This window comes from Erpetoichthys calabaricus, chromosome 15 (genome assembly GCF_900747795.2).
Source record: "Erpetoichthys calabaricus chromosome 15, fErpCal1.3, whole genome shotgun sequence".
NCBI classification, from domain to species: Eukaryota; Metazoa; Chordata; class Cladistia; order Polypteriformes; family Polypteridae; genus Erpetoichthys; species Erpetoichthys calabaricus.
This window is the reverse complement of record NC_041408.2, coordinates 30,043,246-30,060,301: the sequence shown is the minus strand read 5'-3', so window position 1 is coordinate 30,060,301 and position 17,056 is coordinate 30,043,246. Positions and strand designations below refer to the sequence as shown.

At 38.0% G+C, this 17,056-nt stretch overlaps 1 protein-coding gene across 1 annotated transcript in view; it reads right to left on the bottom strand.

Annotated features, from left to right (window-relative positions):
• ehbp1 (EH domain binding protein 1) overlaps positions 1 to 17,056 on the bottom strand; it is a 508,893-nt gene that overhangs the window by 368,239 nt on the left and 123,598 nt on the right. The window contains 1 exon segment of the mRNA XM_051919668.1: positions 15,264 to 15,317. Within this exon segment, the coding sequence (XP_051775628.1) occupies positions 15,264 to 15,317 (54 nt within the window).

The window sequence follows — 17,056 nt, the reverse complement described above, 5'->3', positions numbered from 1 at the left end:
AGGAAGACAAGGCAGAGATTGATGCCGAGAGGACCCAAGCATTACGACAGCGGGATGGCTGTCGGACATCGGACAAAAAGGACAACCTCTACGTACTTGGAAAATCCAATTGGAATCTGGAGGTATGTGCCGAAGAAACGTCCGATTTGCCGGGACCTTACTTTAGTTGTTTTTCAGAAGCCTGTCTTCTTGAATCTGACGGTGCATCGGATACCTACTTCCCTCCTGAGCAAGATGGCCACGATGATGGGTTGTACTGCTGATCTAGGACGCTGAACCTTGAAAGCCGATTTGCCGAAGCAGGACATGTGATCTCTCCCGAAGGATTGTGGGAAGGAGAAGGTCAGCGACGGTCCGTAAGTGAGGTCGTCGTTTCCCCGACGGCATCGAACTCCCTGAAGGGGAAGGGAGAGGCAAACGAAGCAGCGGCAGTTATAAATACAGGTAATGAGGGACGGGATATGACTGAACGGTCCGCCGCTAAATTAGAAAAGGCGGATCAGTCGGCCAGTGGCGCCTCCCCGGCCCTCTAAAATGCGAAACTCCAATTCCCAAGAGCCCGTGCGCAACCCAACCGAGCACGTGCTAGTAGCGGACGTGCTCATTGGCTCCCTGTTGGCAGGTAAGGAGAATGAGGAAGTAAACTTGCCTCCGGTCGAATTAAATAACCGTCTGGATGTATGGGAGCTTGAGAAATTAACAGAGCCTGTACGAGGTATTTTTCAGGTACTAAAAGAGATCCACAAGATCGCTGGAGACTTGGGAGCGATGGCCAAAGCGCCGATAAGGAAGCTGGATGATTACCTGCAGCGGTTTGGTTGGGAGCGTCCCATCTTATATAATTTAGCGGTACAGGTCGGTAATTCCGGTACCGTATATAATGAAACAGGGACGCAGTGTGATCTGGGGCCGCGTTTGATATGTAGCAGGTGCCAAATCACTGCGTGCCCTACAAAAGAGTACGGAACGTTAACCGAGTGGTCGGGGGAAGGACCGATCGAGCCGGAGCAGCTGGATGGTGCTGCCTCTTGGAGTGATTCAGTCCTGAAGACCCCGACCCGTATTATAAATAAATCGAGAGGGGTGCAAACAATAAAGGGGCTCTCTTTTACTAATGGAGAGACTCAGACTGTGGACAAGCCCCAGATTAAGCAGGAGATCCCAAAAATAAAACGGGAGTCTCCTGACAAAATAGAAACAAGAGCTGAAAGCTCAAGGGCAGCTATGGGACCTCCCTCGGCGGAGAAAAGAGCGGAGACAGAGTTCCCGGGGTGTTTCCAGTCACGTTGAGGAAGGCTACCAGGAGGACAGCGGATCTGCTATAACTGTCGTCGGCCGGGCCACGTATGGCGAAGTTGTCCTCGGAGGACAGGGGATCAGAGGGATTCCCGTTATAACGTTCCCCCTTGGTTCTCCGGGGGGGCTAGACAATGCAGCCAAGACCCGGTCTATGGATCCTCCTGGAGGAAGACGTCCCTCACGAGGCAGGACGCTCCAAACCACGGTTTTCCGCTGGGGGAGGAGTACTGTGATAGGTGGCCGGCCATTTATCCCGGCCAATACCCCCAGGCCGCCAGGTGGAGCTCTCCTTGCAGTATGGAGGTACCCCGAATGCCAGCAGGGAATTATGGACATTGGAGTTTTCCTTTACAACCCTGCTGGATACCACGGGGGCTGCTAGAAGGCGCTGCAGGGAGAAGCAGTAATTATTTTCCCTACGCCCCAGAAGTATGTCAGAGTCACATGAACAAGAGGAATGACGTGCTTCCGGGGTGAAGAAAAGGAGAAGTTTTTACCTGACCCGGAAGTGATAGAAAGTCACATGGACTGCGGGACAGAACCACTTCCGGGTCAAGGACTATAAAAGGATTGTGGGAAATCCCAGACGTTGACCTGAGCTGAGTGGAAGGGTGGCAACGCGTCTGGGAGTGTGGAGGATTGTTATTGATTATTGATTTGTTTATTTATGAGTATAGTAGAGTGGAGGGTACTTTGTGCACTTTATTATTGTAATAAATTTCATTTTGGACTTTTATCTGGTGTCTGACGTCTGGTCTGAGGGTTGAAGGGGTCGACAGTGCCTCTATCTGTTACATCAGTTATAACATTAATATCCAATGGGCTCACATCTCATTCAGAGTTCATTTCTGACTTGTATCAAAGCCTAAAGTTAACTAATGGCAAACCCTAATATATTTATTAGACAGCACACATCTGATCATTTTGTAAAGAGCACAATGAGGCACATAAAATTATTGCTGCTTAGGGAAGAAATTTACTTTAATAACAAATTTTCTACATGTGAAGCATTAAAAAAAAAGAAAGAAAAAAAAAAAAAAAAACAGAAATGATGCACCATATACTCATAAATTAATAAACAGGACTGCGTGTGGTTCTTATTCCTTGCATTAAAATCAAGGATTTCTTACATTGGCTTAAACAAAATGTGTTAACTTATATAGATTATTACATGTTTGTTAACTGACTCTGTAGTTGATTATCAAGATTATTCATTTTTCATTTTCTCTTTCTACTTTTACTTTGTTGACAGTTTGGACTTTATTATTGAACATCCATTTCTGTGAATCCTTCATCGTGTGATGGTTCAAGAGTCCTTTGGTTATGTTACAAGCTCATACATTGTACATTGACACCTGTGGTAGGTACAAGACTAAGAGTTCAAATGACTCTGTAAAATATTACATTTGTTAAACTCAATTGACAAAACTTCCAGAAGTTCTCTTTCTTATCCAAATCATGAAAAGGAAAAACTTCCAGAAGCAAACTAAAATATTTATATCCGGATTCAAGAGAAACCAAACACAAGAAAGATAAATATATTTTTTTTTTTAGTCAAAAAACACCAGAGACAGGTATTGAAATGGAGGATTATACTGTAAATGTTTCCAAACCCAGGTTCAAAATGTGCACTCCATGATTATATGTATATTACAAAAAAAGCTGAGATGTACTATATATTATACTGTGTAATTGAAGACTGGCACATATTTTGAGTTACACAATGCCGCAATTATTTTAATTTTCCAATGGCTTAAGAACCTCCTCTCTCACTCAATCTGGCTGTCAAGATAGATGATGAATACACAGATGATCAAAGATTTAGCAAAATTTCTTTAGTGCCCAATTAATTTTTATTTATTTCCATAAAAGGGACATGCACATTTGGAGAGTAAAATTGAGCTCATTTTGAGGACAGGCATCAGATGCGCACACTCAAACTCAGTTAGGACTTGAGACACTTCCAGTGTGCCATGCCAAGGAAAGTTTCTAATTTGTGGTCGGTTTTCTTTGAACAGGTCTCACTACGCAGTTTTCTTCCCAAGTGAAGGCAGGCGCCCAAGTGAAAAACGTCTTTTACTATTTCTCACTGTGGAAAATGTCAGGTTCTTTGTAGACCATGTCTTTGATCACTTTGTTATTAGTATGGTATGTAGAGACAAGAGGAATTCTGCTCTCGTTGTGATCTTGGTGTTCTTAATGCACACCCTTTGTTCTTTCACTGGACTTCCAGCATACCACTTTAACCACCTTTTTGAGAGGAACCCCTGCCGTACAGAAACATGATTTAACTTCTCTTGTCATTAAAACCTCAAACGCAATTTTAAAAAGTTTCCCAGGCCCCAGAAAATTTAAGGATTAAAAAAAAAAAAAAAGATAATTTCTAAGTAAAGTTATGAGTATTACCCTGCATCTACAAGTTCAAAAGTCAGAATTAAGAGAAGTTTTCAATTCAAAACAATGCATAAATTAAAATAACTAACTAATGTATTAAATGACAGTTTAATAATGTGAATTTCCTCTTGGGGATTAATAATGTATCTATCTATCTATCTATCTATCTAATGTATAATCTACTATACATTAAATAAACAAGGATACCTTGCATGAAAAAGCACAATGTTATTAGAACAGAAAATTAGACATACTGTAGGGCAGGGTTCCCAATTTAATAATATTAAAAAAAAATTACCTTAACCCAAATTTATTAAATGGAATTGATCACTTAACTATTTTGATAGGAAAAAGGTGCTGAATTAAACTATTTTTGGCCACCAGATGGCATACAATTTAACAAAGTGAACACAAAAGCATTCCGTATCAATAGAAAATGCAAACATATTATAGACATAAGTTATTTATATTTTTAAAAAGATGTAATGCCCAGATAAATGTCACTGGAAATATGTTTCATAAAAGTAGATTTAACTCAATTTCTTAAAATTATAGGAAATAAAAACATAAAATTCTATCCTAGTGTGGCTTTTCATATAATAATATACAGAGCAAGAAACAATATATTTCTTAAATCTAGTATAATCTAGAAACAAGTAGAAAATATTAATGTTACCCACATAATCCAATTAAATTGTTTTGCAAGTGAATAAACTTAACCCAATCAAGTTTTAATTGCGGTCATTATAAATTATGAAAACCAGTTATTTTCACTGGGGTGTAGTTGAAAACATGAGGTAAAAACCCTTTCATGCTACTCATCAACTTCCTCTCAATTAGGCTTTAGTAAGGCTACTTGCACAGTGTCAAACAATTAGACAAAAACAGCTACAGCTAAGATGTATTCCACTACTGCTCTAATAACAAGTCTACAAGAATTTCCATAAGATTATAACATCTCTTTAAGAAAATTTGGTACATGATGTTAAGTGTCTTGTGGACACTTCAGGGACTTATGAGACAGCACTTTTTCTCAAAAATCCCTCGATTTAGGCATGTGGTTTATAAGCAATCTTGAATCGGGGGTAGTTGCAAAGAGGTGAAGGGGTGAAACAGTGGGGTTATTGTAGGCCCCAAATAAGCAGAGGGAGACTTTGAACGGGCAGAGGTGATGGATGGTACGAGAATGAAACTTTGCAGCAAGAGCACTATGAGATGGAGCTGAGGTGGGCCTTAAGCAAAGTCAAGGGGGGAAAGAAAAAAAAAAAAAAAAAAAAAATGAACACATCACCTGATAGCTGCTTACATATTGCACAGTTTGTGAAGTTGCAAATCTAGTCAATAACTATATTGATATTAGAACTAGTTTAAATAAACAATTGAATAACATTTTGAGTTAAATCTATTTAAAAACTACATCAGATAAAGACAATCTGTAAAATTTGGCTTCATCATTTAATACAGCCTGTCTCGACAGGGATGCCGTGGAGCCCCATGTGTAGCATGGAGGGACCCAGCTTGAAAATCTCTATTAGGTTGATTTTCAGTCATCTGGTTAACAGTTTAAATCGGTCATCTTTTTAGGAAGGATGATGTTTTAAGCACTGGAACATGTTGTTTGCCTCTGTATGGCAACTCTGTCTTGTATACATTGCATACTGTATGCATTTTGCCTATAGTAAGCATAAAATTCTTCCAAAAAGGTGAGTTAAGCAATTCTTGTGGAGAAAATGTGTTTTTTTATCAGAATCCACCACTGAGCATCAAGTTCAATCTTGTGTGCGTCAGAAAATTTTCCATCCGTTTACAAACTATACAGCTCATTCTGTGTGCAGAAATTAGTACAGGCATAAAATCAATCAATACCCAATTGATGAAGTACTACTAAATTACTAAATCAACACATATCAAGGGAAAACTCTACCCAACAGAACAGAACTGATCATCACAGTTTATTGTGCACACCATGAGATGGTAGCCTATGGTAAATGTGATTTTATTAATATGCGTGCCAAATTCACCACCCCTCTCTCACACCCCCATAACCCAATCAATTCAACCCAACCCTTCAAGTACATGTACATTACTGAAATCAAGGAATACTATTATCTTTCTTAAGGTAAATATGTACAGGTATGTGCTAATGATTGATTCTGTCATAGTATTAGGAGAGCCTATAACAATCATAAGATCACATTTATTTACAATTTGCATGTTACTTCATTCAGAGTTAGGGAATATTATTGAACTGTAATTGCCACAGGATTTTAGAATGTTGATAGTACCCTGATGAATAATCCCTCTCTTAACTCTAGACTGGAAGATTAGATTCACTTCAGATTTTACCTGCTGTCATCTACTGGCTTTAAGATTATTCTCTTTTAATTTCATGACTGTTGCTAAAATATACACACACAAATTGGGGGATGAGGGTACTGACAGGGCTATCAGTTAAATAGGAGTGTTTTCTTGCCAATCAGGCTGAGGCAGAGTGATTTAAGATCATGCGGAAACTGGGTTAGTTAGTAAGACTGCGAAGGGTGAGAACAGCACAATAAGAAAAGCAGCAGGCAAGATGCATGCAGGTCAAAGGCAGACTGGTTTTGGAGGTGTCCAATGGACAGAGGCTGGGAACCATTTATATCAAGGCATTCAGAATAAAAAGCCATTTGGCCCCAGAAAAGCAGGATTGTCACAGAATCACATTATTTTCCGTACAATCTACCTTTTTTTTCTTTTACAGATGTAGCAGTATTTAAATAACGGTGGCTTGAGTATTTCAAATTACACAGCACTGTTTTAAGTATTATGTGTCAACAGCAAGCAACCACGTAAGACATAGACTAATCGTGGGATATGGTATGCAGGCTGACATTGACGAGGCTCTGTATTGGGATTGAAAGCATTTTAATAAAAAGGAAAATCAAAATTATGACAGTTATTTTCCATTTGCTTTAATGAGACATCTTGGTAGTAAACTTGGCAGCAAGGATCTCAAATTTATGAGTTAATGGACAGAATCAAATACAAAACAATACTTTTAAAGGACCAATGAAGTGTTTAGAAGAACTGCTTGGTGTACAGTTGTAGATCAAGTGCAGAGTAATGAGATAAAAAAAGTGCAAAAGCAGATCTGTAAAATACTGCAGCTGGAGAAACTCAATAAAATAAATGCAGGAAAACAACAATTCTTGGATGACTGAATGTCAGTTTTTGTCTTTGAACAAAGCCTTTTTTAAATAGATTTTAATTCAATTTGAATAGCAATGTTCGAGCTGAAAGCCTTACAGTACATTCAGTATAGAATATAGCACATGCTTCCCTAGAAAGGCTAACAGTACTAAGAGCCCAACTATCCAGAACAGATATTTTTCTCCCTACTCATAAGTTTGTCGATCTTTTTAGTGTATTTGTTTGTGTAGATGTAGCCAGCTATGAAGAAACTCTGCAGGGCAGGTGAACCACTGAGCACAGTGCAAAGTAAAACTGCACAGAACAATTCTTCAAGAGAGTTACACACTGGTGTACAGCGGAGTGTATGATCATTCACTTAGTAGTTTTACCTTCAGAAATGTTGGTAATTAATGAAAATAATCAACAAGATGCCTGACCAAGGGATACCAAGTTAAATGTAGGTTGAGTGAGGGATCTCGGCTTCATTTTCTGGCCAGGATGACTGAAATATGAAGAGATCTGTACAATTTATGAACAAGCTTCAGAAATCGTCAAATGTTTACATTAAAATGTTCACGTTCTCTGTTGTGCCTCGTACATTGCAAGATAGCAGAATATTTCACAAATAACCCAGACATGCCTGTTGACATTAACAAAATATGATGCACTTCTAACATGAAGATAATTGAAGATTTATATATGCAAGTAGATAGAGACAAAAGACAATAACACAAAAAAAAGCTTAGTTGAACTTTTTTTCTCCTATAGATAAAGGCACATAACTTGTGAATTCTATATCCATCCCCAGAAGAGATGAAAGAGATGAAGAGAGAGATGAAGAGAACCAAATGGGGCAGGTTTGTTGCAGATCAGAACTGGTGAGGTATCACCTGATGTACAGCAGTACTCGGGTCCCAATTTCAGGCAGCCCATAGATGTAGGCATGTGTAGCACCTGGGCTCTCTGGCATGACGATCATCTTCTCCTGCTGTCAGAGGAGCCTTGTAAACTCCCCATTTCAGTGGAGGCACTAAGATCTGGGACTGGCCAGATCTCTGTAGGTCAGTACACACTCTAATTACTGTCATACTCAAACAGTAGCTGCTGCTGTGGCAAATCAGCTCCTTCCAATTGTGTCTGATGTTGCTCCTTTCAACAAGCCTATTACGAGACTGAGATTAAGGCTCTCTCTAGGTGTCTTGTCTGTTGTCTCGGTGTATGTTCCAACCATAATGAGGTGACACTCCTCTGGTCATGTGTTACTTCAATGCAACCACTGGCACTGACAGAGGTGGCTATGAGGATTGTGCCAGTCCCCAAGGGTTTGGAGACTGTAGTGAAAGTGGCTCCATGTTCCTTGACTTGGCAAAAGGTCAGGGGCTGTGGATTGCTGGATCCTGGTTCCAGTGCCCTGACCTACATCGTTGGACTTGGTACTCCAATACTGGTGGTGCAGTGAAGGAGATTGATCACATCCTCGTTGTCAGGTGGTGGAGACTCCTACAGAAATGCTGGGTTTATTGAAGTGCCCAGTTTGTGAATTCTGACCACAGACTTGTTGATGCTCCTCTGAAGATCCAGCTTAGGTCAGCAGGTTACCACCTACTAGGAGAATGAGGCCGGACCTGGCCAGACTCAAAGACCAGGCTGTTTGTAATGAGTCTGCATGCAGTTTGTGTAAGGAGCATTCAGAGTTTGGTGCAACTGCTGATCCTAATGTGATGTGGAAGACCTTTCATGGCAAGATCCTAAAGATTGCGGAAGGTTGTGTTGGTGTTGCCAGTGTTCCCAGAATGAGGCGTTTCATGTTGCAGGGCACCCTGGGTATTATCAAGAGGAGTCGCAGCACACAGCTTGATAGCAACTCTGGTCTGTACCAGGGACTGAGGAGGGCAACTGCAAGGTCTCTTGAGGGCAGATAAGGTGGTGTTAGTTAGAGGAATCTGTGAGCAAGTAACACACCATCTATGGTCTAGTGACCTACATCATGCTTACAGAGTATTCAATGTCGCGATGGTATGATCCTTATGCATGATGCTGTAGTTGTGTTCCGCTGGGGTGGGTACTGTGAGCAGTCTGTTTAAAGCTGACCCTCCGGCGAGGACTTTGGACATCTCTAGGTCTATGGTTCTTGAGGCTGATCCTCCAATTAGCTGTGAACCACCCAATCTCACTGAGACTGCACAAGTGGTAAACCAGCTAAGGGTAGGGAAGGCTGCAGGGTGAAATTCTCCATGCTGGAGGCAAGGCTGTCATCCTAGCATTGCAAGAAATCTTTGCTTCCATTTGGGAGATGGGCACATCTCAAAAGACTGGAAAATGGGACTTGTCATCCCAATCTGGAAAGGGAAGGACCATCGCCGAGAATTGCAGCAACTACAAGGGGTAACACTGCTCTCAGTGCTGGATAAGGTCCTTGCAATGGTTATCCTCAATAGGGTCTTGCTCACCTACCAGCAAACAGAGCAGCCTGGGTTTACTACCATTGACCATATCCTGAACCTTAGAGTTTTCATAGAGTGCAAACGCAAGTACTGGCAGAGTTTATTTGCAGCCTTTGTCGATTTTCATAAAGTGTTCAGCTCGGTTGATCGATCTGCCCTATGGGACATCCTGAGACTTTGCAGGATCCCCTCGAAGTTCATGGAGATCATGGCCAGACTGTACACTGGTACTGTGAATGCTGTGCAGAGTGGAAGCAGAACCTCTGCATTTTTCTCAGTTGATTCTGGGGTTTGTCAGGGGTGTGTTCTTGCTCCCATTCTGTTCAATGTTTGCATAGACTGGGTGCTAGGCAGGGTCGTGGGGTCCAGTGGCTGTGGGGCATCTGCTGGTGAAGAAAGATTTACTGATCTTGACTATGCAAAAATGTGATCTTCGCAGAGTCAATGGAGGCTCTGATCGGGGCTCTCGAGAGACTTACTGAGGAGTCTGAGGGTCTGGGCATGAGAATGTCCTGGACAAAAAAAAAAACAAGTTCTAGGCCTTGAATGTCCTCTTGGGCACAGCATTCAGCAGTGTGTCTGTCTGCAGAAAGTATGTCAACCTCATCGAGAGGTTTATTTACCTGGGCAGTGACATTCATGTCTCTGGCTACTCTTTCTATGAAGTCAGCAGACGGATTGGGAGAGCAGGAGCCATCATGAAGTTATTGGAAAGGGGTGTGTGCTGCTGCTCCAGATATCTCTGCAAAAGGACGAAGGTCCAAGTCTTTAGAGTCCTGGTGCTTCCTGTTTTGCTATATTGTTAGGACACATGGATGCTATCCAGTGACCTGAGACAAAGATTGAACTCCTTTGGGAGCTCAGATACAGCACTACAGCCATGTAGCACGATTCCCTGAGGGTGATCCAGCACACAGGATGCTCACTGTTGAGGACCCGAGCAGATGTACCAGGCCGAGCCAACAGGACGTCCACCTAATACCTGGCTGTGGCAGAAAGATGGTCATTTCCAGGTGTTGGGACTAGACTGCATGTCTGCCTGGGGGTGGCCAACCAGGATTCTGAGCTATTTCAACATGTGGTGGGTGCAGCAACGCACTGTACCAATGCATGCTCCCCAACCTGATCCAACTGTCTTTTGTTGCTAGCAAAATTATGCCTGCTGGGTCAGCTGATTGGTCAGCCACAGGTGAAAGTGTGGCCTCTCGTATACGGTCTTCCTCTGCTTGAGCACTTACTATCTTAACAACTTCTGGCACCCCAGTCCAACTCGTGTCTCGGATGGTCTTCCATTTTTTCAGCCCAGCCCTAGTTACCCTTTTTGGAATGGAAGGGATTACTTTAACCATTGTTGCGGCCACACCCTAAACACAATGGAGTCTCTGCTATATAGCAAAAGTTATAGCCAGGTCAAACAGTGAGCTTAATGGAGAAAGCAATGAATTAAGGTCTTAAGATTTTTAAAGGAAGGAATAGATGCCTTGCCATGACTTCTTGGGTTGACATGAGCCCATTCTTTTAAGTTGACCACTGGTGTAAAGGTCTGTCCTTAAGGTTGTCAGTCCTTGAATTATGGGCCGTTTTCAAACTTGGGTATCCAGCTCAAACCTGCAAGAGCTATCCCCGAGTGTTACTTGGTCTGTGATCATTCGTCTTATCATATAAACATGAAATCTGCATTCAGCAAAGTGACCCTGTCACACAAACTGAGACTTTTTAGTTGATATTAAGAGTGTCTTGCCCTGCCTTTTAAGCCAGAACTTGTACTTTAGTCGCAGCAAAAGGGACAATATCAGTCAATTCCACACTTGCATCAAAATAGAACATTTGTACACCAGTAGGTGGGGTTAAACACTGCCATACAAAACTGAAAACTTCGGAATTACCAGAGACAGTGGTAATTGTGCTAAAATTTTTAAAGTAATACTTCACCGAAAAATTATTCATTTTGTTATGTTTTACTTTTGAAATATCGAAGTGTTAGCCTTAATATTAGTATAATTCAGTATACATCTTAAAACTGTTAATCCGTTATAAAATGTGCTTAATAGCTGATTCTGGAAAAGCAAGCACTGCACCTGTGGCACTGAACTTTGGCCTGGCAATTGATAAAGAAAAGGGAGAAAAGGGAATTCTGCAAATCTATAATGCTCTAATGGGAGGTTAGGCACATGGCAGTTCACCCAAACTTGTCCGGTTTCTCTACTTTCTCTATTTTTTCTATCTTTTGTAGTGATGGCTGAGGAAAACCTTTATTTCATATTTTCATGGAGAAGAAAAATAAAAAAAGTCCCTGATACTACAGAGTTTAATTGTGGCTAACAATACAAAGCAATATCATACTATTTATTAAAAAATAAATACATAATAAAAATAAATAACTCAAATTTTTGTGACACATAATCCAAATGTGTGGTGTCCAGTCGAATGCTTACAATGTCATAGCCATATATATATGTTTTACTAAAATATTTTTAAAGAAAACACTTCTGGAAAGCTGTCTTGTGAAAAAAAGTGGAGTGCGCATAAATGATAAAATTTTTTCAAATTTAAGACACAAATCCACCTTCACAAATTGGTCAGGAGCCTTGCCCAGTAACAGTTCATTCGCTGGCTACCATCATATCAGTATTGCAGCACTTTAGAGATTAAATGTTAAACAAAAGGGAGTGAAGATGATCTCATGTTAAGTATGCATAATATTTGTGAATATAAAGAAGCTTTAAAAAGCAGGTCAATTTACAGAGTGCAGTTTTATAATCAGCCAATTAAAAACCTGGAAATATAGCCGGAGAGAAAGGTCCTTAAGTGAACAGCTCAATCCTGTTTAAACATGTTTCATGGTCGCATTGTGGATAGTGCTGCTGCCTCATGAATCCAGCATTTTGGGTTTTCCTCTCATATTCTAATAAGCATGCCAGTTAAGTTAAATGGCATCTCTAAATGTTTTCATAGCGTAAATGAACGTGGGTGTGTTTGACCATTAGTGCCCTGTCCAGGGCCATTTCTTGTATTGTGCTCTGTGCTTTGTTGGCCTCTGTCATCTACAAGTTGGTTTAAGAATATTATGTTATTTATTAGGTAGGTGCACATTCTTTATGCATAAATGATCTGTTATTGACATATTAATATCAAAGAAAGCCCAAGTCCGCTTATTGTAGAATGTGCCATAATACAAACTCATAATATTGTATTATTTTTTATTCTGTTGTATTTAAAACATGGTCAAAATTACCATCTACTGTATTAGTACCTTAGAACTGATGTTATGTTTTTAGGGTTTTAAAAGAACTTTACTGACAAAGCCCCATACATATCAAGCATCAACATTCCACCACCCATAAAGACATAAGTTTTGAAGTCATACAAAGGAGTATATTATTTAAATACAAGACACATGTAAAAATTAAAGTATGTACTTAATACTGTTTATTAACTACATGCTACTGGTAGGGACCTTGATTCCTCAATAAAACCTTATGGTGCATTTCTTTGTTGAAGCAGCTCAGCTATACAAGGATATTAGAGCTAAATAAAGTATACTTTAGTTTCACACTACATTCAGTCACAAGCTATAACTTCATACTTGATAGTATCCTATTTCTCTGCAGACTAAACTTTATTCTAGTGTCTATAAAGTATTACACCCACCTCTTGTTTCTATTTAACTTCATCAGTGCTTTAAATCTTACATGCACTTTAACTTTTTCTCGCATTTTTCCAGCACCTCATTAAGTAAAGTGATGTTTCAAATGGATTATTACAAAAGTGCAGAAGGTGGAAAATTCAGCTGCAAATCTTCTGACACAAAAGGTTCCAGACTACAATTAACCAAATTTTAAGACATCTTTAGTGGCTCTCTGTTGAAGAATGTATTGAAAATTGTATTTTTGGCTTTCAAACAATACATGAGAAATCATATGTATTAGTTTAGAATAATCCACATATGTCAAATACAGCATTTCACTCAATTGTTACCTACCGCTCATCTGTTTCATCCAAAATATACAAAACTGCTTGGTCTTGGTCCTTTTGATTCAATGTTCCTATAATTGTGGAACTAACGTCTTACTGGTATTAGACAGCTACAGATTTATTTAAATCAAGGCTTAACACCTTCTCATTTGAGTGAAATTTCAATTTTATAAAATTCTTTGTGTGTAATACGTATTTCTTAATATCATTTTGAAAACTTTTGCACCATCTTACACCAAGTCCTGCTACTTGACTCTTGATAAACACTCAATAATCTTTGTAGCCCTTTTATTTAGAACTCTTGGTCTATGAGACTCAGTGGGTCATAACTTTCAAATCAGACATACAAACTCTGTTTTAAACAATAACATTAGAGCTCTGCTAATCATCTATCCAGGACATTTCCATATTTTCCTCAATGTTTCAATATTTCTATGGATTGATTTATTTTGGGGGAAAAATAAATAAAGTAAAGTACTGTGTACTGCTGTTATTGTATTTTTGGTTGACGCCATTACTCATGGTGACTTACAAAAACATGTCAAGTTCAAGTTTATTGTAAGGTCTATATAGTAGAATGAAATTTTTACTGGCATGTCTCATCAGGATAATTTTTAAATGTTTAAAGAGCTTTCCTTCACAGATGAAGCACAAGCACTGTAAATGAGTAGCTCTGGGTCATATAGTGAGGCAAAGATGGACAATGAACCTGTATCCTCCAGGTTTAAACTCTGTTCTCTTAATAATTACACCACATTGCACTGATCAATCACTGAAATATTATATATGGAAAACAGAATTAGATTTATGGATTTCTTGGTACTTTTGATGTACAGTATTAGGAATTCATTTGTGCCTATTGCAAATAAAATGTAGAAAAAGCATCAATTAAAATTATATATTACTTAAGTAACACCTTATAATAATGAATGTGTCAATTTTATTCCACCTTTTAAAATTATTTAAATTTCTTGAAATATTAAAATAATTTGCACATCTCAAATTATGTATCAAAACATTTAAAGTAGGATTCTGAAGCAGTTTAATTTCTTTGGATTTATTGTATTCCGTGCTTTTAAAATTTGTCTTAGTAAAATGCAACATACAATTACACTTTCAAAATACAACACAAAATGTGCTTAAAACAGTATGTTCCTTGATAAACATAAAAAATATGTTTTCCTAGTCACACAAGAAGCAGCTATTAAAAATGTTACTGACAGAACACTGAAAAGCTAAATAGGAACTTTTAAATGCAAACTCTCCTATGCTGGTGAGAGCAAAAACAACAAAAATGTATACTTATGTATGTAAAGTAGCCAAAACCCTTTTTTGCAGTTATGCTTTCAGCAATACACAACATATAATAAGATGATGAATTGTACAGTTCTCAGAGCCATGACTTGAATAGAAATATCTAGCTGACCATGAGAATTCCAATCAGTAAACAGGATTTTCTTATAATACACATACAAATACACCAATAACTTGTAAACATTCACAGAAAACAAATAATTACAGATTACTTTGAGATTACTCGTTCTAAATTATACAATAAAATGACAATCTAAAATCTTTTCTGAAATAATTTAAAAAATGCCATATTTAAAGTAGTTATGGAGATGCTTCTTTAAGATAGGAAAACATATTGAAGTCATTTATTTTATTGTATGATTAATACAACCAAGGAAACTAATATTTATTTGAAAGTTGGTTAATCATTATGTATTAACAAAAAGTTTCCACTAAGGGGCAGTAAATCCTCTTTAAAGCAAAACCATTTAAATGCTAGCATTTTTTCTGCTTCTTGATTCTCTCTAATAAAAGATAGTTATACCATAGTTCAAAAATTTGGTATCTTAAAAGCATTGGCTTTTACAAACATAATAAATGAAAAGACAAATGCTATAAACCTGAAAAGAAAATCTGCAGAGATTAGAAACCTCAGAATTGAATGGCTTAAAAACTAAAACTTACATTCTCTATGACAAATGTCCACTCCTTATCTTCAAACTCTTCTGCATGGGGATCCTAAGAAAACAAAGCAATAAAATGAAATCAATAAGACAAAAAATGTAAACTGCATATCATCTGCTTTAAACATGCATCATGGTTTATACATTGAACTGTAAACTGAAGATGCTAACAACAAAAACAATCTGTTAACACTAAACGGATTCTAAATTTGATTGGTTAGAGTATATTCTTTCATGCTGTATTTCGTAAACACTGGGTATGAGAAGACATGGAGCAGAAGGTACTTTGAAAAGGCCATTCTTAACAAGTTTAATATTAAATTCACGTTTGAGTTAACGGAAATGTATGGTTTAGCACTGATACATAGAATGATTGTCCTTGCCCTCTATAAGCCAACATGTAAATGGAACACTCTGCCACCCTTTTATAACTCTGATAACAGTAAACCACATCCAGAGTGGTGTTTCAAATGACAAGGTATAAGGACTGTTTTCTTGACTGTACTTAGCAATATACTTAATAATGTATACTGTATATTAATGGTACTGTAACAAATTCTAATGAATGCTGTAATTTAAAGAAATTTAACGAAGATATGTAAAGACAAAAACTGAAATATTATACATATCAGAAATAACTTTTCATCAATTTTTCTTCTCATTTTGTGTGAACTGCTTTAGTTTGAATTTGATTAAACATTCATAAAAGCAAAAGTATTTTGACTGTGGACTTGTTCACATCATGCTGAATGCTTCAAACTTTCCTACTCAGTAGCTGCAGCATTTCAAAAAGATTAAAGAAACACAGCTACACTATGAATTTCCTACTTCAGTGATTCATACTTTTAAGTATACAGGTTTATTGGTAAGCTATATTTAAAAATTTTAAATATTTAACATTTCCAAAATAGTGTGAATTTGACTTCAAAACCTTTAGGATTATATTTTTCTATTACTCTAAGGATTTTGGGTGTTTCCTTTAAATTTGCATATAATATTAAGATAATTAGTGTGTAGTTCACATACCACACGCTACCTAAATACTATGACTTTACAAAATGGCTCTGGAGCCACAAAAAATAATTGTTTTCACTAAAGATAGTACAGCAGGATATTGTTCAGTGTTGGAACTCAAACTTACACATAATTACACAAGTAATATTTAAAACGTTACATACTGTTGAATCATAAATCATGACTTGATTTTGTACAAACAGAAAAATGTCACTACTTCTTTCCTTGCCTTTCTTGCTTTCTCAGTTTCAGGAATGCAACATTAAATTTTTAGCTATAGTAAATGTTCTGACTATATGTGCTAACAAATGTGCTTTTATAATTTGGCAGAAGAAAAAAAAAAAAAAGTTTTAAAACACCACCACTAATAATGTCACAAACCAACAGACACATTAAAATGTATCCATCACTTCCACACTCCCCGACTTTGTTGTTAGTTTGTAATATAAATTAAAGGAATGAGCTAAAAATAGTGAAGGGAAGGTACAGTTACAATTTTAATCAATATTGTTTGTTTGGGGGTGCTAAAAAATGTCATCATTCTTTTTCTTAATGTAGAAATCAGGGATTTTTAATAATAACTAGTTAGAAGTGCCCCAAAAAACCAACCACTTCTCTAAAGAAGAAAAGAGACAGGAAAACTACAAATTTGCAAAAAGAAAGGCGAGACTAAAAATTCAGTATTCTTTAAAGGATATGTTTGGTATCTTTCAGATCAGTTATTCCACCACAACATTCATGGTAGACAGTGCATCCGGAAAGTATTCACAGCGCATCACT